Below are 23,972 nucleotides of genomic sequence, written 5' to 3'. Positions count from 1 at the left end.
AGTATTCATTTAATGCACACATTCCTGCGGGGGGGATGTAGTTTGTCTGAATCTGATTTAGAACTTAACTGTAAAGTTGTTTTTTTCTTTTCTGAAAAGTTTTTTCAGCTTCACTGAAGCTTGTTGAATTATGCAATAGCAGTCTGTTTTTATTGAGAGTAAATTGCATTATTAAGTAAAATTAAACAATTTTCCTTGAGTAAATAATTGATAAGTCATGCACTCTGCTTTAAAAGTAAGTCACATAATACTGCAGGGATAAAACTGCAGCCACTCTTTTCTATGATTCTCTTTACATTTTAATGCAGATTTTACAGAATACGCTCATTGCATATTCATTACAGATGAAGTCTAAGTGTGCTAACAAAACTGTTCTATTTACCATGTTGGCTGACTAGAGTTTGAATTAGATCCCAATATTAGCTTATATCAGAGTATGCTGTTACATGGTCTGTTAGCTTCATATTTTACATGAATCACCATACATTTTTGAGAATAATGAACTGAGCTTGCATACCCTGATTCTGATCTGACTTGCACCAGTGTAGCTAAAGAGTATCTGCCCCCAGGATTATGTAGTTACACAGGTTTAAAACCAAGGTAGAAAATAGAAGAATCAGGCCTACTGTCCTTAGAAATCAGTGTATTTTTAATTTTTTACTCTTACTATGTTTGTGTTTTAGAGACTGTCATAGGTTGGGAAGCGAGTATTATAATAATCACAGAAATATGAAAGCCATCTCCTCTCATAAGTTTAGAATTTGAGATACATCCACCTTTCCTAAACAGTTGTATTTAGTTTACAGCTGAAGTAAGCATGATGTTTTATGACTGAAAGGACGGAATGCGTCATGACATTTTGCAGTGTGCTTTTTCTTTCCAAAAGCTGAAACCAAATGAGCCTTGTTGAGCTGGGTTTAAAATGAATGTGCTCTCACTACTGTGTCTTGTTGCGATGTCTTTTTAGGAAAATGATTTTGTTTTCATTGCTATAAGCATTAATAGTCAATGTTAAACGTGATTATGTATAAATTACATCTTATTATGTGTACAGTAAGGGAATTTTCAATGTCTCATTTTACAAATGCAATTGTGCTAGTATGGAAATTATAATATTTACTACATAGAGCCATGATTTCCAAGTTCGTAGACAGGTAACAAAATACTTGCAATTAGAAAAAGAAGAGTCTACATTACCCATAGAGAAAATAAATAAATAAATAAATAAATAAATAAACTCAGATAAATTACTTTACTTTAGCAAAATTGGATTTCAAAGCAGCTAATAGGACCTGATTCGGATTGAACACCTGTGTAACACCAATGGCTTGAGAAGTGCTGCTCCTGATTTAGGCCCTCGTTAAGAGAAACACATTAAAACATGCTTAATTTCATCCCTATTCTGGATAGGACTTAAGCATGTGATTAAAGTTAAGTACATAGTTCAATGCTCTCTAGAACAGAAATGCTTTCCTCAAGTGAGACTTACACTAGTAGCATTGAGAAAAGAATCAGGCTAATGTTCTCTCACATTTCTGTATTCATATGACCTGATCACAATAATGAAAACAAAACATTATCATATTGTATAGGTTGTTAGTTCTGTCAGGGTAAAAAATCACCATAGCGCTGAACTGTTCAAGGTGGTACGTACTACTCAATCTCCATGTTACATTGGGTTGAAATGGCTCATTGAGCCTCATGAGATCCCATGGAACTGATCTGAAATTCACCCGTAACAAATAAAATTTTGTCCCACTAAAAAAATGATGAAAATATAGAGTGAATATAGTGACGCTATATGGGGCTGCATATATATCGGGGTGGCCAAACTTACTGTTCCTCCGAGCCACATACAACAATCTTCAGAAGTTTGAGAGCTGGGGAGCACCTGCCGGGGCTTGAGGCTTCAGTCCTGCAAGGCTCCTCGCCTGGATCTTGGGGCTTCAGCCCTGCTCCTGCTGAAGCTCTGAGCCCCCAGAAATCCCCATCCTCATTGGGCAGAAGCCAGAGGCAACACAAAGGGGGACATGTGGGGTAATGTGCCCTCCCCCCAATTTTTGCCAGGGTTTACTGGCCCAATTCAGCGGTATGGTGTGGCCAGGCCCCCTCCCTGCACGGCAGCTGCTGGAGCTAGTGAGCTGTGGCCATGGGGAGAGGCAGTGGTAAACAGCTGGGAGCTGCAGGGAGAACTGCTGCTGCCTCTCCCCATGGAGCTAAAACAGCAGCCCCCCACTGCAGCTTCATGCTGTTTGCCTCTGCCTCTCCAGATGGAGCTAACACCTGGGAGCTGCAGGGAGGGGCAGCTGAGGGTAAGGGGGGAAATGTCTGTGGATGGTTGCGGGGCGAACTTTTAAATTGTGTCCCCCCCCAACACACACACACTCTGAGAAGGTACCAGTCGTCTCTGACAGAAGCCCTACCACCCTGCCACAGGGCAGAAGCCCTGATCTAGCCCCCGCAGTCTGGTAGGTGGAGGATGGGGATCTATGGGGGGCTCCAGGAGCCTCATTTTAACTGTAAAAGAGCCACATGCAGCTCGAGAGCCATGGTTTGGCCACCCCTGATATATATGTTTAGGTCAGATTTTCATTTGTTACACTGGAATAACTCCATTTACTTTCATGGGGCAATTAAGTACTTTCATTGGTATACATAAGATCAGAATCTGGTCCTGACACGTTTTAGAAAGAAAGGAAGGTTTATTCTGAAATCAAGCAACTTTCTCATCAATGAGGTGAGAAATCCAGTCACAAAGACTCGTCCATTTTTTTCTTATTATTTTTGGATAATCCTGTTCTGTTCCGAGTCGGATTCTTAACTTGCACTCCCAAGCTGTTTACATATATAAATGAATGTAATGCTGGTGAAAAGTGATGAGTTTACAACTCTGGAGTTCGCCATCCTCTCCAGACAAAACAGGTGCAGTGCAGCATAGGCTAGGCCTCTCCACATTGCTTCGACTAGTTGACTCAACTTTCACCCTGAGGTAACACAGGTAGGGAAGGTCAGTTTTCATTCTTATTGAGTTTCTGGACTGTCTACTGAAGCTTCCAGACAGGGTGCCCATTAGGATGATTGTGGTGAACAGTTAACTATAATGAACAGAGACCCACAAATCACTGAACACAGAATAGAGAAACTCCATCACATGGTAACAATTTTCAGTCAGTAATAATATAAGTCAGTAAGTAAGATCAAACTGCTGTCCTAGATGTTTGAAAGGATCTGTATTTCATTACAAATCCCCTTGAGTCATTAAGTCCTCATTTCATAATATTTTCTCTATTCATTTAACAAAGAATTGTCCTTAATAAAAGCTGTTGACACTGTGCTATGGTCCTTCACTTCTTGGTTTTGAGTGTTTCTGATGGTTCAACAGCTTCATTTTTTCTTTTAAAACAACAAGGACTCCAGAGGCACCTTAAAGACTAACAGATTTAGCCACCAGACTCCTTGTTGTTTTTGTGGATACAGATTAGCACGACTACCCGCTGATTTTTTCTTTTCACTGTTGAGAATTCCTTTTCAGTCGTAAACTCACACATCTTTTTCTCTAATAATTTAACAGCCACTAATTTGATTTCAAAAATTGTCTTGAAAAAAATCATATCTTCCTCTTTTTCCTAAATTACTGAAGAATTTTTTTGAGGTACCCTTACGACCAGCCTAATTCTGAAACCAACTTCCAGTACCTTGACACCCTGTTTTAGATACGTTGCACTTTGGTTCCTTTCTGATCACCATTAGTTTAAAATTTTCCCATTGGGAATGGCAGCCAGCTTTAATTTAGACATCACTTCTGTAACCATTAGGACTTAGTCTGTGACATATTGATCATTGTCCTGTTGGAACTCTTTCTCTCCCAAGCCCCTTTTTTCAGGGAGGATGTTCTTATAGATTTTTGATTATTCATGCGCTATGATGTATTATTTTGTCCAGTTTTTCAGATCACTTTGTAAGCAGGTCGTTCAAGGCTTGAATTACTCACCTGTAATTCTGGTTCTCTGAAAGCAGCATTTTATGGGTTTTCTGTTTTTCCATCCACCTCCCCTGCAAGTTTTGTATGTGTGTAATAGTTTCACTGACTGATTTTTCATTTTGTTTTGGATGCTTTCGTTTTATAATTAGGGAGGCGGTGGCCATACCCTAGTTACAGTTCAGTTGAACTTTTTGCACTTAAAGCAGAGATTCAACCTTTTTGTTTAGTGTAAAGAATTCACAGTATTCTCACAAATTATCAGCCCTTGCTTTTTGAATACAGAATATTTTTTCTGAGAATGCTTAAGTAATTCAGTTTGAGTTCATTTTAAACTCTCTTTCACTAAGAAATGTTTGTTCTGTGAGTGTATGTTATATTTGGAATTTGGGGATATCCTTGCTGATACTTGGATGTTGGGGTGCATTGAGGCATGGGGAGCTAAACTCAGAATGAACCTAGCCTTGCACAGCACAAGAAAAACACAAAATTAAATGTCTTGCACTGAGTTTACCTAATGAATACAAGTCTCCTCAGTTTGCTCTGTGTTTTGCATTAGTTGTCTATCTTCAACTATAGACAGTGTAGACAGTCTGAGTACATTTCTCAGACCTGAAGAAGAGCTCTGTGTAAGCTTGAAAGCTTGTCTCTCTCATCAATAGAAGTTGGTCCACCCTAAGGTATTACCTTGCCCACCTTGTCTATCTTTAACGGTGTTAATTTGGGGGTTTATATACAGTACAGGATTTTATTAAAAGTTTGTGGCTGTGCTAATAACTTTGGACTGAGCATGATCTGCCAGTCATTTCTGTGAGTACTTATAGATAACGTCAGAGGCTTTCTGGCAGATCTCATAAACAGCTGTGAAGAAGTCTCCAGTGCTCTTCTCTGCACCCTGGGATGGGGGAGATCAGGCGTGTCAGTAATACTGATGCCCTGCAGCAGTGCTACTCCACATAGCATTGAAAGATGTTTTACAAATTCTAACAGTTAGAAGTGACATTTAGAAGTGTGATGGGATCCCCAAGATGCCCCCTGAACTCTCTCCAGGCTGGTCTGTCTCACAATGCCATGCTAGTGACCAGCAGCAAATCCCTCCAGGTGCTGTAATCACTCAGTACAACTGCATGTGGAGTCCCACAACCAGCTATGCTGCATGAATGCTCCCAGAGCCACTCCTCAATCCCACAGAGAAAGGCACCAGCTGAATCCCCCCAGCTCCCAGCACTGTACCTCAGGAATATACTGTCTTGCACTTGCCCAAGCAACGCAGCAAGTTAATGGCAGAGCCAGGGATAGAATCCAGTTCTCTTGACTCCCATTTTAGTACTCTACCCACAGGAATGGCAGCACTCACCATATAAAATAATTGTATAAAATATGTATGCACCCTTTACTATGCCACCACTTCCTATGTCATGTAATATCCTCCCCTTTGGACTTTATCAAGACATCGTACCCTCTTTTCATTTAAGAGTTACTTTTTCTCTGATGACTACAAGATGAAAGATGATGACAACAACAAAACAATAATAATTAAATGGGAGAAACTAACAAAGAAAACCCTTCATCAGTATTTTCTTTTCATATTAATGTGTGTTGCCCACTCTGTGTCTCTTGCTTAAATTATAATATTACTGAAATAGGAAGGACTGTCCATTTTGTGTCTTATATAGATTCATTTTTTCTCAGTCATCTTATATTTGTTGGTAAAAACTGTCATAGAATCTAATGTATAATATTTAGGATTTTCAGATTAAAAGTAGAGTATTGTACAGCTGAATCAATTTCATAAAAGATCTCAAAAACGTACTTTCATTTTTATTTTTACGGTGTCTCTACCATGTGTGAATGTCATTCTCTATTTCTGAAGTGCTGATAGAAAGCACTGGATACATATACTAAATATTATGATTGGTCTTGTTGGTATCAATAGGAAACAATTAATACAAAACATTTTTCTTCTCATACATTGTTCTGGAAAATATTAACAATGTTAAAATTATAATAATTGTCCATATTTCTTTAAGGCTTATCCTTCCATTTTTGCTTCCTGCTGATGCTGTGACAGTCGGAGTGGCAACAAGAAGCAAATATGAAAGCAATCCTCTTGGTACTTACCCTTCGGCAAAAAATGAGAAATGGAAGGACCAGCCAATATGCCCAAAATGCTGTGTTAAAAAAGAAAACAAAACAATCTCTCAGTTAGGAAATGTCCACCTTTTACCTTGTAACACAAGAATGTCTGTAATACTTTTTTTTAAGAACCAAGTCATGCAATGAAATCTTTCACATGTGAATTTCTCATTCCAACCATCTTGTTGTATTATTTAGCTCTAACACTGACATACGAATTTTAGCCCTGTGTAGTTATAGATATCAAAATGTAACTATCTCTACAAAGCGGTGTGGAAATGGTCTATATGGTTAGAACAGTAGATGGGGACTCTGGAGACCTGTGTTCAAATTCTGGCTCAGACACAATTTTTTGTGTGACCTTGGATAAATCATGATAATGTATTAACCCTAGCACCACAATCAGCAAATGTGTGGTCTAACTTTACGGTTCTTGTGCTCTCCGAAGGCCAAATTCTGCTTACCATTGTGCTCATTAGTATATTAGCTAACATGGTGCATTTTCCCAGTGTAGTCAAGGCCATAGAGTTATGGTAGAATAGTCTGATTTGTTTTTTGTTTGTTTGTTTGTTTGTTTTCCAAGTAGAAACAGTAAAGTGCAAAGAAGTCATAAGTTAAGAAAAAGTCACATGTCAAAATTGCCCTGATTCTGACAGGAGGAGCTCTTCTTGCAGCTCTGAATGTCTGGGGAGATGCAAAGGTATTGTTACCTTTGTTCTCCCCTGCTCTGGCTGCAAGAAAAGGGATCATGAAGGACCTGCTACAGTGGCTGTTCATGTCTCAGTGATCACAATATGCTGATCATGTTGTGACCGGTTAAGCTATTTAGGGCAGCTTTAGGTCAGGAGAGTAATGCAAAGTCACTCTAAATTTCACTCTTTTAGATGCTCCACAGGCTTTATTGGCTGAACTTATAAATTCCTCAAATTGCAGTTTTTTGGCTTGCAGGTTTGGGGCCCCAAAGGCTTCATCTGTGAGGCATTTAAATCCCTTGAATACCAGCTCCAGTGAAACCTCAGCTGAGCCTTAGCTAAACAAAAGTCTTGGATTGCCTCTGAGTTTTTGATAGAATCTTAGGTCCTGCAGAGTTCCTAATTCATTTATATTTTGACACTTATCATTGGTTGGTTTGTACCTCTCCATCACATCAATGGAAATGTCTTTGCTGCTCAACACTCTTTGTATATCTCCCTGCTGTGTGGACATCTGTCAAGCTGCCCTGTCATTTCATTACCCAACAAAGTTTGAGCTAAGATATTCTGCTAAATCTGAGACTTCACCTTTGCATTTAAAATGTATAATTTTGGAACTGTCTTTTTTTATACACCCCCTTTGATTTTTATATGGCTTCACTCAGATGAACTTGTTGGAAAGGCTCGTTTTCAAATCATTACCAGCTGCTAAGAAGAGAATGGATTTTTGAGACTAAGACATGCATATTGCAATGTCAGTTCTGAGAAATGATCAACTTTCCATTTTAACACAGAATCATATGACAGGAGGCATTTAATTACTAATTCCTTGTATCTGTTTTAGTATATATCTACTCTCTTATTTCTTTCTTTTCAAGACCTTTTTTTCTTTTCACAGACAAACTTGAGTATTAAAATTTTGCAATTTCTGTACAACCATGTAATGAAAGCATTGAATAATATTCTTTACACAGTCATTTTTATCCCAAGGTAGAATGCCTGTTAAACTCAGAGCAAGGTGACAGTAAAAATATTTGTGTAATTAAACAACTCAGTATTGTTCAGTGTCATTCTTTTATGTATGTATGCATATGGTCGGTTTTACTGAGAAAAGATTTACTTGCCAAAGCATGTGTTGAATTGCTGTGTGATGTTCATACACTTCAACTGTGCTCTCCTCCACTGACCATGTATTAGATTAAAAAGAAAAGTGGGATGAACAAGCAGAAGTTGGCCTTTTCACCCTTGCAGACCTATGCTTGGCTAGAGTCCGCGCAGGAAATCCCAAAGCTATTTCCCGTTCTTCTAGCTCTACTTAAATTGGAATAGGAACTGCCTGGACAACCAGAGAGGCCATGTGCAGTAGTTGCTGCGGGGACACAGCAGGCCAAGAGTCTGAGCTCTGGGTTGGGAGCCGGGCCTAGGAAGCAACCTGAGCATGTGCCTCCTTTTGGCCTGCTCTGAACATGAAAATCCACCAGCCACCAGAGACCAAAAGGTAGTACACACACCCTGATCAGTTATTGCTGCAGGCTACTGGGACGGTATGTCTGCTGATAAAGGTGGCTGTTGGCTGATAAAGCTCATTGTTTGTTACTGATGAGGGTACTGGAGTAATTTCTGAGTTAATTCCTTCTTCCCCAAAGGCTGTGGGAGGGTTTCTCCACTATAAGCCCAGGGTGGGAGTTTGGAATGAACTACCAGCTAGGGCAGGGGTGGCCAACCTGTGGCTCCGGAGCCACATATGGCTCTTTGTATAGGCACTGACTCTGGGGTTGGAGCTATAAGCGCCAACTTTTTGATGTTCCTGGGAGGGCTTACTGCTGAACCCCTGGCTTTGCCACAGGCCCTGCCCCCACTCCACCCCTTCCCACCCTATCCCTTGAGCCTGCCATGCTCTCACTTCTCCCCCCAGAGCCTCCTGCACGCCACAAAACAGCTGATCGGGAGGTGCGGGGAGGGAGGGAGAAGCACTGATCTGTGTGGCTCCCGGTGGGTGGGAGGCCCTGGGAGCAGGGTAGGGGAGCTGCTGACATATTGCTGTGGCTCTTTGGCAAGGCACATTGATAAATTCTGGCTTCTTCTCAGGCTCAGGTTGGCCACCCCTGAGCTAGGGGGAACTGTCCACCATGCTGCTTTTTTCTGAAACATAGTCATCCCGGTTCCCAAAGGAAACCATTTTCTTTGCAGAACTATGTCTGGTTAAAAGACAACCATGACACAGATGCTTTAGCAGTATCCAGTGAGCCATGAATGGCACCAGAGGGAGGGAAATTCCTGTCTTCAGTTCAAAAACTGGCTTTAAGAAATGAGAGAAAGAGCAATAAACCCTTAGAACCATTGAAGTCAGAAAATGAGAAGTTATTAAATCATAACGTTATGCATGGTGATAAGCTGCTTCCCTAGTGTCAGCGGCAGTGTTTAAGGATGACAGTATAAATCCACTGAATGTTGTTATTGAACTGTACGGACTGAACTTTCAATAGATTTAATTTCCATTAGTATCTTTTGAACCTCTGACATGTGAGTGGATTTCAAATTATTCAAATGGTTTGTATCATTCCCAGTACATATTTTATAGAGATACTTTAAGTAGATCTAATTTTCTGAACCACGAAAATCACCTTCCAAACTCTCTTCTTTCACAAATCTCCCAAACACTAACTCACCTCAGTAAAAATGCTGTCACTCACACACATTTTAAAAAGAGGCAGGGGAAGAGGAGAAAATATATTTTCCAAGATGGAGCTTTGCTCTTGGTCTCATGCTACATTTCATTTTGTCTATCTGCAGATAGATCATGAGTTCCTCTGTGTAAAGTTCTTCTTTATTTTGTATATCACAGATCACACTGTCACATAACAAATGATTAATAATAGTACAGTTCTCAGTACTGACTCTAAGCCAGTAGCAATCCTTTTTTTCATAATACAAAATGGGAAACTAAAAATGTTCTATCTTCTATTCCAGTTTACAAAATTGTGTGTTGACAGTGTATCTGCTACCATGACATTTCACTGGTGAAACAGGAAAGTTTAATGGTTGAAAATGCTCCTATATTTAGCATGAATTTATAATCTGAATAAATAGCAGTTATGTTTTTTTAATGTCTGAGATTACATATGTTCAGTGAAAGTCAGGTTCCTTGGGAGGATGAGAACGTACATAGACATAATCTACATTACCTTTAATGAGTTTGAAATTATACTGAATCATCTTTATTGTCTAGGAAAATATCAGGGGATCCCTGGAATAGTGTCTAGCATATGTCTAACTTTGCAAGCTCTTTCTAACCAAAACTTTTCATTCCCTTGCTGGAGAATTTGCTATGAATGATAATGTTATTTCTTTCTATGTTTTATATATAAAGTGAAAATGTATTTAAAATAAAATATTCTTTCCTTAGGGAAACAATTATTAATCTTGCAAATAGACCTTTTAAAATATTTTTACAATTTATAAACAATATAAGCTCTAAAATATGTTTTAAAAAGTCTTTTTTTGCAAGATTAAATAATTTAGTTTCCCTAAGGAATTGGTATTCCATTTTAAATAATGACTTTTCTCTTTTTCTGTACCTGTTTTCTTTCATTGATTGACAATATTTCAGACTTGTTCTGTTGCCTTGTTAGATTCAAGTAGTTGAATCTACAATCAACTAAAAACATTTTTGATCTTTTGAATTCACTTATTTCAGAGTAACAGCCGTGTTAGTCTGTATTCGCAAAAAGAAAAGGAGTACTTGTGGCACCTTAAAGCTTATGCTCTAATAAATTGGTTAGCCTCTAAGGTGCCACAAGTACTCCTTTTCTTTTTGTGAATTCACTTAGTCATTCAGCTAATGAATAAGTAGCTGCTGACCTTTGTTATGGAAGTCCATTTTAAATGCCTAAGACAGTCTTAGAGAATGTAAGGTTAGGTTGTATAACCTTAGAGTAATGAGTGCCTGCTTAGCATAAAAACCTCATTTTTCTCAAATATTTTAAGTAACAATTATCATGAATTTAGTCCAGTCCCTCAAGGTTTTTCTGCCACTCACACAGAGCTCAAAATTCATGCACTTTTCATTGTCCCAGACTTGTGGCAAGAAAGACAAGATGCAAGGGATGTGGTTTAATTAGACCACAACTTTATTAACTTAACTTACTGGGAATATCCAGCAATAATTCATACAATAGAAGTAATGATTTCTTCCTTAATTGCTTCAATCTGGTGCATTTTTGCCGTCAGCCATTCTGCCCTCCACAACTGGTCCCAGCCCACTGCTAGGAACCCAACTCCCACTTCTCATATGAGACAGTCTCTATGGGCTTCTTTAGGAGATGCCTTTCCCTCAGTGACTTTGGCTGAAGACATACAGTGGAACCGTGGTCCTAGTATTAGCATGCATTCGCTGATATTCCAAGCAAATATTCTCAGTTGAAAGATGTGCTTGGTGTGCAGTCCAGATTAATGAAGGAGCTGGAGAAAAATGATAACATGACCTCTAACACTTCGTTTATGAATATATCCTTTTAGCCACATATGTCTTCATGTGGTGGAAGTGCAGGGAATCCTATCCTTGAAATATGGATCAGTATTTGAAGTACCTCTTTTGTTTTGAAATATCACAAAGATTTTGGAATCTGAGGGAATATGGTGATATTTCTACCTTTGTTAAAGCAACAATGGCTTTTTTTGCTTTCAAATGCACTTCCAGCAAGTGGTGCCTATTATAAAATAAGTTACAGAATCAGGCGCATACTTCGGTTATCACACATGATTTTCAACCTACCCATTTCAGTTGGGGAGAAGATGCACGATAGGAAAATGTAGTATATTATTACAGCTAAAGCTAACCTTTCTGATGCAAATACCACCGTAACTGTAAACAAATGAAATAAATACAGTCGTACACTATTTGTAGGCTTTGAAGCCCCAATACTAAATTTTAGTTTGTGGCATGCCTTCAACCTCTGTTGTGGTATTCTTCCCTTCCACCAGAAATCTGCCTAATGACTGAGACTAAGGTCTTTGGTGTGCTAGTGATGTTGAGTGCCATATATCTTCTGGTCAAAGTCATTTTGCCTTCTTGCCATTGAGTAGTTTGTGTAATTATGCTTTAGTTCCCATCAGGTGGCTTTGCTAGCTTCAGAAAATACAACTGTACTCTGAATCTGATTTTACCTTTGTCATAAATATAAAGGAAAGGGTAAACCCCTTTAAAATCCCTCCTGGCCAGAGGAAAAAATCCTCTCACCTGTAAAGGGTTAAGAAGCTAAAGGTAACCTCGCTGGCACCTGACCAAAATGACCAATGAGGAGACAAGATACTTTCAAAAGCTGGGAGGAGGGAGAGAAACAAAGGGTCTGTGTCTGTCGGTATGCTGCTTTTTGCTGGGGATAGACCAGGAATGGAGTCTTAGAACTTTAGTAAGTAATCTAGCTAGGTATGTGTTAGATTATGATTTCTTTAAATGGCTGAGAAAAGAATTGTGCTGAATAGAATAACTATTTCTGTCTGTGTGTCTTTTTTGTAACTTAAGGTTTTGCCTAGAGGGATTGTCTATGTTTTGAATCTAATTACCCTGTAAGGCAACTACCATCCTGATTTTACAGAGGTGATTCCTTTACCTCTATTTACTTCTATTTCTATTAAAAGTCTTCTTGTAAGAAAACTGAATGCTTTTTCATTGTTCTCAGATCCAAGGGTTTGGGTCTGTGGTCACCTATGCAAATTGGTGAGGATTTTTACCAAACCTTTCCCAGGAAGTGGGGTGCAAGGGTTGGGAGGATTTTGGGGGGAAAGACGTGTCCAAACTACATTTCCCAGTAAACCCAGTTAGAGTTTGTTGGTGGCAGTGGATATTCCAAGGACAAAGGATAAAATTAATTTGTACCTTGGGGAAGTTTGAACCTAAGCTGGTAAAAGTAAGCTTAGGAGGTTTTCATGCAGGTCCCCACATCTGTACCCTAGAGTTCAGAGTGGGGGAGGAACCTTGACAACCTTATTGGAAAGTAATAACTGAAAAATACTTTCACCACATCTGGTGAAAATTATTGGCTTGTATCATGTTGGTTGTTATTTTTCATGCCTTATGGGCACATTTTTATTTTTGTTGTTGGCATTATGCAGATTGAGTAGCCTTTCCATAGCTAGTGTTTCAAAAAGATCTAATTTAAAATCCCAGATTAGCTTCAAGGTCCTCTCTTCACATCTTCACAAAGCATTCAGCTCTAAGCAGGAATCCTATTTCAGAGTTTGTGCTTCCGTATTTGTTGCCAACATGAGAGACTTTCACACCCTCAAAAGATTTCTGATTTCTTTCAGGATGTCATTTATTTTAAATTGGCCTCTTTATGGAGTATTTTTAATCTCTAATGTCTGTCTCCTCCTGTGCAATTGTATGTTTAATCTGTTTGGACATCTGTCAGTCCTCATCCGCAAAGGAAACCTGCACAATGCTTTCAAATGATGAGGCTGGGAGATTAAATTAATAACACTGCTAGACATTATAAATTGTGGTCTTAATGAAGACACTGGATTTATGGCTTATTACAACAATCTGTAACTCAATACCCCCCCACACACACACCCTTTTTTTGTCCTGTGACTACAGGGGTGTTAACAAGCTACTTCACCTTGAATGGTCCCTCTTAGAATATGTGCTAACTATTTATGCCAAACTATCTGTTCAATCTTGCATTTCACTGTGACATGCTTAGTACCTTTATCTTAGTACGTGTAGAACTGGAAAGCTTGTCTCTGACCACCAGGAGTTGGTCCAATAAAATATAATACCTCTCCCACCTTGTCTCTATAGATATTTAAGAGATATTTTAGTCCTTGTTTGTACTTGGCTATTAAAACAAAACATTCTGTTCTCACTTTGGGCATTAGCTATTGTCACGTTTCCTCCCCCACTCTGAACTCTAGGGTACAGATGTGGGGACCTGCATGAAAAACCTCCTAAGCTTATCTTTACCAGCTTAGGTCAAAACTTCCCCAAGGTACAAAATATTACTCCCGTTATCCTTGGACTGGCCGCTACCACCACCAAACTAATACTGGTTACTGGGGAAGAGCTGTTTGGACGCGTCCTTCCCCCCAAAATACTTCCCAAAACCTTGCACCCCGCTTCCTGGACAAGGTTTGGTAAAAAGCCTCACCAATTTGCCTAGGTGACTACAGACCCAGACCCTTGGATCTTAAGAACAATGAACAATCCTCCCAACACTTGCACCCCCCTTTCCTGGGAAATGTTGGATAAAAAGCCTCACCAATTTGCATAGGTGACTACAGACCCAAACCCTTGGATCTGAGAACAATGAAAAAGCATTCAGTGTTTTACAAGAAGACTTTTAATAAAAAATAGAAGTAAATAGAAATAAAGAAATCCCCCCTGTAAAATCAGGATGGTAGATATCTTACAGGGTAATTAGATTCAAAAACATAGAGAACCCCTCTAGGCAAAACCTTAAGTTACAAAAAAGATACACAGACAGAAATAGTTATTCTATTCAGCACAATTCTTTTCTCAGCCATTTAAAGAAATCATAATCTAACACATACCTAGCTAGATTACTTACTAAAAGTTCTAAGACTCCATTCCTGTTCTGTCCCTGGCCAAGACGACTACAGACAGACCCAGACCCTTTGTTTCTCTCCCTCCTCCCAGCTTTTGAAAGTATCTTGTCTCCTCATTGGTCATTTTGGTCAGGTGCCAGCGAGGTTACCTTTAGCTTCTTAACCCTTTACAGGTGAGAGGAGCTTTCCCCTGGCCAGGAGGGATTTCAAAGGGGTTTACCCTTCCCTTTATATTTATGACAGCTATGTTATTGCTGTTTATTGTAGGTGGAAATTTCTAAAAGGGCCTAAATGACTTAAACACAAGCCCTGTTGAAAGTCAATAAGACTGGTACTCTCAGGCACTTTTGAAAATCCCATCCTGCAGCTTTTCCTGTCTTTTCTTCTGGGCGATTCCTATCGTCTTTTAATTTCCAGTGTTGAGAATCCTGATTGATGATAAACTTACAGAAAGGAAAACTACCAGCAATTCAATGTCTTTGCAAATATAATTCTGCCAGGAATCTCACTCATTCACTTAGCTCCCATCAGCAAAATTAGCTTCTTATCAGATGTCTCAGGGCTGGCATCTTTCTTTCTTAAATAATCATTTTGAATTGTCTTATATGGGACCCTCACCTTCCACACAACAGAAAACTGCTCCTTTTTTTTGCAAATCACATTATACCTGAGCAACCTTAACTGGTTTTGAAATACAATTTGTTTTGGTATGGAATTAAAATATTGTTTAATGTGTCCAGTACCGAGTATCTGACTTATAACATTTATAACTCTTCCTCTAATATCAACTCTCAAAACATGAAATTAACTGAGGAAGTGGGTTCAAACAAAATATGCTGACAACTAGCAGACTCTTTTTGTAAAAACACTGATAGCCTGGCCTTTCTGCACCGAATGTGTGTGGACACACACAAATCTCACTGTTGACACTCAAAAGAAAAAAATATCTATGTGTCAGACATGCACAGGTGTATGTAAGGTGGCATGTACATTATACGCTAGCTATTTGCAATTGGATTGAAAGAAGGACCCACTGCAGATAGCCTGGTCCACACTTAGAATGCGTTTCTTTCTGGTGGTTGTGAAAATGAGGAAACACCACTGGTTAATGCCACCATAGTAATTTTTCAGTAATTTGTTTGGCTACCAAATGAGTTGCATATTTTTAGGTGTCCAGAAGTAGTCTGGAATGGTTATGGCTATCTAGAGTTTTTCATCATGGGGTATCTTAACGAAACAATTATTTAATAAGCTAAACAAAAATAGTTTGTATTTAATTGCAAAATTCACTTAACTGTGGAGTCATGAATGGCACCTTTGCAATGATTCTTTTTTTGTCGTATAACCATTATTATATAACACAACAGAGTCTGTGATTGTATTGGTGCAATCTCTTTGAAACAACATTTTTTCAATATATACATTGTACATGTGTGCACATACAAAAACACTACCCCCATGCTCCAGTATTACAACCACCACCCCAAAACGAATCCACTTCACTTACAAGGTAGGAAGGAGAAGACGGAGAGTAATGTTGTTGTTGGGGTTTTGCTTATTATTATTTTAAGTATGTGAGAGGCATTCGGATACTAGTGTTGATGAAAAAATATAGATACTTAAGTGCTAAATATAATTACATTATTTTTCACATATAAATCTCAAAATTTTGGACAAAGATCAATGACCATCATTATCTTCATTGTACAAATGAAACTGCTAATAGGATAAATGTATTGTCCAAGTTAACACAGTGAGTCAGTGACAGCCCAAGGAACATAACATAAATCTCTTGACTCTATATCTACTTGGATCCACTGCATCATGCTTTCTCCTTGACCTTCATTTTTATTAGTATAGAAGAAATTATCTTAAAAAAGAATACTGGATTTCAATTTTCTGACCTTACTGTCATAGGTGATCAGGTCCACTGTGTTTTCCCTATGAATAATCTTCACAATTACTGGGATTCTGTGCTTCTTATTATGGATTAAACCCTATTATTTTTGTATAATTTACTCTATTAACAATATCCATAGCTGATTTGTAAACTGGAATGTAAATAAAACAATATGTAACAAAATGTAGCATATATATGATTCATTACTACTTTAAGAATATATTCAGTCATCGCTCTTTTGGTAAATAAGACTTTAATTACTGTTGCTTTAAAACTGATTTATGTGAAGCTATGTTTTTTATTGTCAAGGAGAACAGCTATACTTTTATGCTTCTACATGCTTCTCATATTGTTCCTTGGCTTTATTTTTTCTTGACTTAGAAATGAAAATTTGGCATGTTAATCATTGTTATAACCTAGGGACATTAGAGGGTGCAGCTAGGAGCAGGTGGGAACATGTATTATTCAACCTTCATGGTAGTGCCTATAATGCTCCTGGTTATTGAAACATAATGCAGTCTAGTGAAGTACACTTTATCTCTGCATCCGGCAGATTTACAAATACAGGCTATAAAAGGCGCATATTGTATGCAATAGATCATTGAACTGAAATGCTGACATATTGCCAAAATAATTTTGCATATGGTTTGGTCATATAATGATTTCTTTTAAGAGCTAGACCTGCTGGCACCACTGTACTTAAGGTTATGTGAGGGATTCCATTCGTCCCCTGCATTTTTAATGGTGTGTAACTCATCTGTAAATAGTCACTCCATCTTGAAATTCAATATACAGAGTATTAGTCCAGAGGCATATTTAAACTCAGTATTTTAAACAAACTGCATTAGTTATTTTGAATTATAAATCAGCATAACAATTGAATTCTGGGGGAGCATTCAGATATGGGTATTTGGTTTTGTACATTTAAAATGGCTTTCTTCTTAAAAAGCAACGCTGAAGTATATTGGTCTATAATGCTGTTGTCTTAATGTTGTTTTTTTACATCTTTTTTATAACTGAGTTATTTAACTTAGTATATTCCATACACAATAATTCATTTTAGAAAAATAAATCAAAAGTTCTTTAGCCCAATGAGACACTATTCATGTCTGGAGCCACACAAGAGAGCTGTTTCACTACAACAGAAGCCAGTGCAATTGTTTGAGGGAGAAAATTGTGTAGCAATACTTACAGAGGGCAGAATTTGCCAAGAAACAAGCTGGACTAATTTTCATGGAGGTTTCTTACTATTATTATTGTTTGTATAGCACCCAAAAGAGTACTAGGTACCACTAGTACAAATAGGAAGATACAGCCCTGGTCCCAAAGAGTTCACAGTCTGGTTTCAGACATGATGAAGGTGGGCAACTGTAATAGCAAGAGAGTTGAAGAAAGAGGTGTTTCAGTGACAGGATAACATGTTTACTCAGCAAGGCAAATGCACATCTTGGTGCAGGTATTCAGAAGTCCAAATAAAATAAATAAATGTCTGATTTATTTCCTTTATACATATTGCTGAAGTGGCTTATCTTCTAGCATGTTGATGTAGATTGTCATATAAATTCTATACAGGAGTTCAGCCTCCCTAAGAGAAAGTCTTTATCTACGAAAGTTCTTTTACAGAAAGATTCTTGACTAGGTAAAAATGCACAAATTCAAAAGCAAAAGTTTTCTTTGCCTTCGGGCTTTAACACACAGCCTGCTCCCACTGAAACCCACACAGTGCAGAGACAAGACACAACATGAGTAAGAAAAGTCCATCTGAGCAATGGTAGAAAACATGCTTGAAAATCAAAATGATAAAACTTGTTTGATCAATATAAATAACAGGGATGACAAACTGACCTTCCAAGTAAACAATCTGAAGCATCAGATGAAAACAGTAGAGGATTATTCTTCTTTGAGTTGTTGCAGATGTGTATTCCACTTATGGGCATTCATGGCAAGTGCACTGCAGTTGGAGACTTTTTTCCTATAACGGTGCCCACCGGGGCAGCATATGTGTTGTATATCTCCTCTTGGTCCTCCTGTGGCTGTATAAGGGTGGTGCCTCCCTGATCAGTTCCTTCTTACCACAAAGAGCCTTAGTTGGAGACCCCTGTGTGAGAGTCTCCTCCTGGCAGTTTTTCTTCTCTGCATCACAGTTGTGTTTCTGGGCCTTACCCTGTACATAGTCTTAATAGTTAGTACTCATAGTTTAGAGCTCTTTGTTGGTTTACTTAGTTTTTTATAAAAAAAATGTGATGCATAGCACTGTGGTGTAGCATTCTCTGGACTCTTATAGCACTGCCCATCATGCAGGGTTCAGTCCCTAACAGTGGGGCTGAACCCTGCATGACCTGGAGTAGTGGGTGGGCCTGAGACCTGGAGTAGTGGGTGGGCCTGGCTCCTCCCATCAGCTACTAGGGAAGTGGAGTTGAGAAGAGGCTGAATATTGAACAGTAAATACCTCCAGAAGGGGATCAGATGGTTTAGTGGCGCAGCTGGAGACCTGGGACCAGAAAGGCCCAGAGCAGGTGAGGACAGTGTCTCCAGGGAGGAAGCTCTGGGAGTGTGGCCCCATACCAGAGCCAGGAGTTTTAAAGACTGAGCCTGAGGAGGGCTACAGACACTGAACAATGGATAGGTACTGGGATGGGCCCTTGTTGTACTGTATATCCCAGAAGGGATCTGTTTTGTTTTGCATACAGACTGTGTGTGTGACTCGGCTGGAGTGCTGAGTCATTGAAAACTGACATGAGAAACCTCCAGTAGAGGTCACCACTGACTAAGAGTGCAGGCCCATGCACAAGGCCAGGAAGCAGTCACAAGATATCCAAGATATTCTAGAGTATTTGCTATGCCTGAAATTATCAGGACTGCCATTGAGTTCTCTGAGGGTGCACCTTGTGGTGATCTCAGCTATCTAGCCCCCTGGCTAGAGAATAGGATATGCAAAGAATAGGATACGATGGGCAAAGTCAGAGGAGTCTGTTTCCTTACCTACATGAGGCCAGGAAAAAATGGGAGATAAGTGGAAGGTAGGAATGTAAAAGGTTAACAAGTTAGCATAGGCTTACTGTTAACCAACCTTAACCATTAACACCAGTGGCCACACAGCAGCGCGAGGGACCCCAGCCCTGGCCATGCTGGCCTGGTGGGAGGGACTCCAGCCCCAGCCGGGCTGGCCAGAGCAGTCCCAGCCACGTCAGGCTGGCCGGCCAGAGGGACCCCAGCCCTGGCTGTGCTGTGCCAGCCAACCTGCGGGACCCCAGTCCGAGCTGGGCCTGCAGGACCCCAGCCCGCCACACCATACCAGCTGGCCGGAGCAATCCCAGCCCTGGCCGTGCTGCACCGGCTGGACCTCACCCCCTCCCTCCCAGCCCCAGAGTGGCCCCAGCTGACCCGCACCAGCTGGCAGGAGGAACCCTAGCCCCAGCCCCTGCCATGCCAGGTTGGCCAGAGCGACTTCAGTTAATGGTTAACCAGTTAAATGATATAATTTTAATCGTTTAACTGGTTAACTTTTTAAATCAATATTTAGATCCTAGTGGGAGGTGGGAGAGTTTTCCCAAGCCTCATTGAGGAGTGGCTCTGTCATGTAGGGAGAATACTCAGGAGATCAAAGCCATCAGTTTTTTAGCTGCTTTTGCCAGAATAGTGGCACAAAATGGCTGTTGCAGGAGCCAGCACAGGTGCTGACTTTCCAAAGTGCCGGGGGGGTGGGGGGGTGGTGGTGTGCTCAACCCCTGGCTCTGACCCAGGCCCCGCCCCCACTCTGTCTCTTCCCGTCCAGCTCCACCTTCTCCCTTGAGCATCCTCGTTCCCACCCCCTCCCTCCCAGCCTCCTGCACGCCGTGAAACAGCTTTTCGTGGCGGGCAGAGGCACGCGGAGGGAGGGGGAGGCACTGATCCACGTGCAGGGGCTGCCGGCGGGCAGAAGGCACTGTGGGGAGGGAGAGGTTCTGATAGTGGGGCTGCCAGTGGGTGCCCTGGAGCACTCATGGAATCTGCACCTATTGAAGCCAGGATCTGGCCCCAATACTGTTGTTAGTCCCAAAACATAAGCAAAAAGAGCACCCTCCTGTAAACAAATTTTCATGGAAATTGAATCACAGGTTGTTCTGGTGTAACCAATCATCAACAAGATAAGGACACAATGAATAACTTATTGAGACAGACTATCTGCTGAAAACCTGATATATAGATAAATGAAGTAAAAGGAGTAATATTAGTGACTGCAGCAGACTGACACAGAGCTGTAATAAGGTCCTAATTCTGGACTCATATTTTTTTGTGGAGCTTTATGAAAAGAACATTTCTGTACTTCATACTATGATTTTCAATGGAATACAGTAAATATATGAAATTTTTTGGAGGGAACATTTTTTTTTCTTTCATTATGATTAGAATTCATGGAAAGTTTATATTGAATACTCAGTAAAATCAATTTCTTCATAATATCTTCTGTGTTAACAAATTTATAGACAGTAGTTAAGGAGTTCTTAGATTTCTCTTACTGATGTACATGTACCATCCCTTACCTCGCTCTCTCATGAAGTGGACAATCTTTAATAGTTCATCCTCACCTCCTTTTTTATTTTATATTTCAACTGAAATGGAAAATATTCTGTAAGGTATTTCTGAGTTTTTCATATTTATGGTTTCCAAAAACGTGTAGATATAATGATATTTATTGCACTCTATACTTTAGAATGGCTTTCTTTTATGTCACTGTATATTATTGTACTTTTCCAATGCCAAAATATCAATATCAGTATATAATAATAATAACTAAAATAAAGTGCTGTTTTTATTTATTAACTTTAAAAACTATCAAAGGATGTTGCTACCCTTAATACCTTTATCTGAAGACTTCTTTCTTGTTATTAGACAACATGAAAATTTTTATGTTCAGTTTATTTTTCTGTAGGTCTTGGTCAAATTTAAACAACAATTATGGAAGTCAATGGGAGTGAGGACTTTAGGATTTGACTCCAGAAGCTAAAGCATTTGTTAAGCATATTACAAATCATCTAATCTGTAGGATATAATTTAATTAAATACGTATCTTTTCATTCTAATAGGTAATAAAGCTAGCTTTTGAAGAGTTTGAACTGGAAAGAGGATATGACACCCTGACTGTGGGGGATGCTGGGAAAGTGGGAGACACCAGAACAGTGTTGTATGTGTAAGTACACTTCTTAAATAGTTATGGTTTGATATTTACTAGCATTCACATTGGTTTTCTATGTTCTATATATATTAAAATTAGTGACTCAGAAATATGGTTTGCTATGAAGTATGCCTATTAGATCAGAAGTCTGAAACCATATCACTGAACAGAAGCTCAAGAATTCATGTACACAAAGCCAAAAGAGAAATTTAAAAACAATAAAGTATAAATAAATCTTACCACAAAAAAGTAATTGAGTAAAAGAAAACTTTGTCAGCCAGACACTGTATCATGTCTCAAGATTCCTGAGTTTATGCCAATTTTAGCAAATCAGTGCTGTAATCTCTTTTTTTAATTAATTACTTAATTAATTAATCCCACCACCTGTAAGGGAACTCTGGTGAGTCAGCTACAGTGGAAGATATATGTGCACAGTCTCTCAAATGAGAAAAAACAGTTACCTCTACAGTAACTGTTGTTCTTTGAGATGTGTTGTGCACATATACATTTCACGATCCTCTCACCTTCCCCGCTCCTTTGGATATTACTTAGACGACAGTGCAAAGGAATGGAGAAGGAGACAGCAGCCATGCCCTTTTTATGCCCTTGGCTCTGAGCATGAATAGAGAGGGGTGGTACCACCGCCTAGAGATACTGCTGACAAAAGTCTCCAACTGGAGTACATTGGGTATACATACACCAACACAGGAATGTATTTGTGCACAACTTATCTTGAAGAACAGTTACTGTGAGTTAGGTAACCATTTTTTAAACTAGACACATCCACGATTTGAGTCATAAACAGGTGAAAACGGAATGTTACAAGTTCAAACTGAAATTTTGAGTTTAATATAAGTACAAAAATATCTGAGATAAATAAATTAGCCATGAATAAATATGAAAACTGCTAATTTTTGTTTCAAAACTTGGGATGTGGTGTGTAGGAGCTAGATATAAAGGGGCTTTTGGTTAATAGGATTTTACTGTATCTGACAACTTTTAGGGCATCTATAAACCTTTCGTACCATAAAGAATGAACGTAAAGTATTTTTTAAAGAATAGATGTATGTCACAAGCAGAATTCCTATAGCAAGGCAGGGAGAAGATGAGTCCAAGAAGTCTACTAGTGATTACTATGCAAATCTAATTTCCCTAGGAAGCACTTACATAGTATGGTAGTGAGTGTTACAGAAAAAAGCAGAAAGGGTCTGCTCATTTGTATGAGGCTTCCAACCCCTGAGCAGCATCATGCATCCTGGATGAAAAGCAGCTGCACTTCTTTCCTCCCCTCACTCCCCCCCATAAAATGATTGTTCTTATGTTTAGTGTGGTGCCTTTGTGCTGTCAGCATATGAGGTAACAGCAGAAGTCTCTTCCTTCTACATCAAAACTCCTTAATTAGTTAACACCAGGAACATTTGAACTACACAGGGCGCCTTGCATTCAAATCATGAAATGTATACCACACAGCCCAGTTTTAACTGATCTTTCTAGAGATTATAGGAAGGGAGAAAAATCTTTCCTTCAAACAGTTCTTTTCAAAGGGACAGTTGTTAAAATGTGGGGCACACCCCAAATAAAGTCTGAAACACCTGAACTATTATCTATGTCTGAATAACCTGAGTCCTTCCCATGCTGTCCAACATGGTTTAGGGCACAAAAGAGGCTCCAGCATCACCACCTATCATGCTGTTTGCTGGAATGGCCACCTTGTTGTGTTTTTTATGAGCTTAGGTTGTTCACCTATCACTGAACTCCCAAGCTGAAGGACAAGTGGACAGTTTTTTGTCTGGCCCATACCCTTTGAGCTCTCTGACTTAGGTGGCCCTACTAGGAATTAAAACTCCCATTGGCATATCTCTCAGGGTCTTGGGAACACACAAGACTTCCTACCACATCAAGGTGAAATCCCCTGGAAAGGCTGTCTGAATGACGTGTCTTCTAATACTAATAATTGGGGATTCCCCTGAAACCAAATATTTTTCCTTTAATATGTGTAATACCTGGGTTTGAATCAGTATTCTTAGTATCCTCATATTTGGGGGATTCCAGAAAAACAATTGGGATCAGCTTTGATATCTGACTGTTGAGCTGAGCAAGCTTATGGGTGCCCCACCAATTCTGCTTCATGTCTTAGTTTTTCAAGCATTCAGGAGTAACATTTATATATATAACTCATTCTATATAGCACTGAAATGCCTCTGCCTTATGATTACAGTGGTTTAACATAACCTGCACCACCACCACCATCTGGCTAAGACAGGAAATGAATAATAACTGATTAAAATAAATTGGTAGTAGAAACATAGGTAGGTTAAAATATAATGGGATTGCATTTTCTTTAGGATGTTACAGTGCTTATTAAATCTACAGAATAGGAAATAATTAGTTTGATCCCCAAGTTTTTATTATGACAGTATTTGTGTGGTTATACTTGCATCATATCCTGTTAAATACTGTATATTTAACATGCACTGTGAATTTGCTCCATTTTGTTTTAAAATAGGGGGATATAAAGGGACTAGTCTTAGTGCATTATAGACA

The 23,972-nt window shown here is 39.2% G+C and overlaps 1 protein-coding gene across 2 annotated transcripts in view; it reads left to right on the top strand.

Annotated features, from left to right (window-relative positions):
- Positions 1 to 23,972, top strand: part of CSMD1 (CUB and Sushi multiple domains 1) — a 2,003,711-nt gene that overhangs the window by 1,398,979 nt on the left and 580,760 nt on the right. For both annotated transcript variants that reach the window (XM_073336216.2, XM_073336215.2), the window contains exon 11: positions 21,340 to 21,443. In XM_073336216.2, the coding sequence (XP_073192317.1) occupies positions 21,340 to 21,443 (104 nt within the window). The remainder of the gene's footprint in view (positions 1 to 21,339; positions 21,444 to 23,972) is intronic.

The sequence above is a fragment of the Lepidochelys kempii genome, chromosome 3 (genome assembly GCF_965140285.1).
Source record: "Lepidochelys kempii isolate rLepKem1 chromosome 3, rLepKem1.hap1, whole genome shotgun sequence".
Classification (NCBI taxonomy): domain Eukaryota; kingdom Metazoa; phylum Chordata; order Testudines; family Cheloniidae; genus Lepidochelys; species Lepidochelys kempii.
This window is presented reverse-complemented; position numbering and strand designations above follow the sequence as displayed.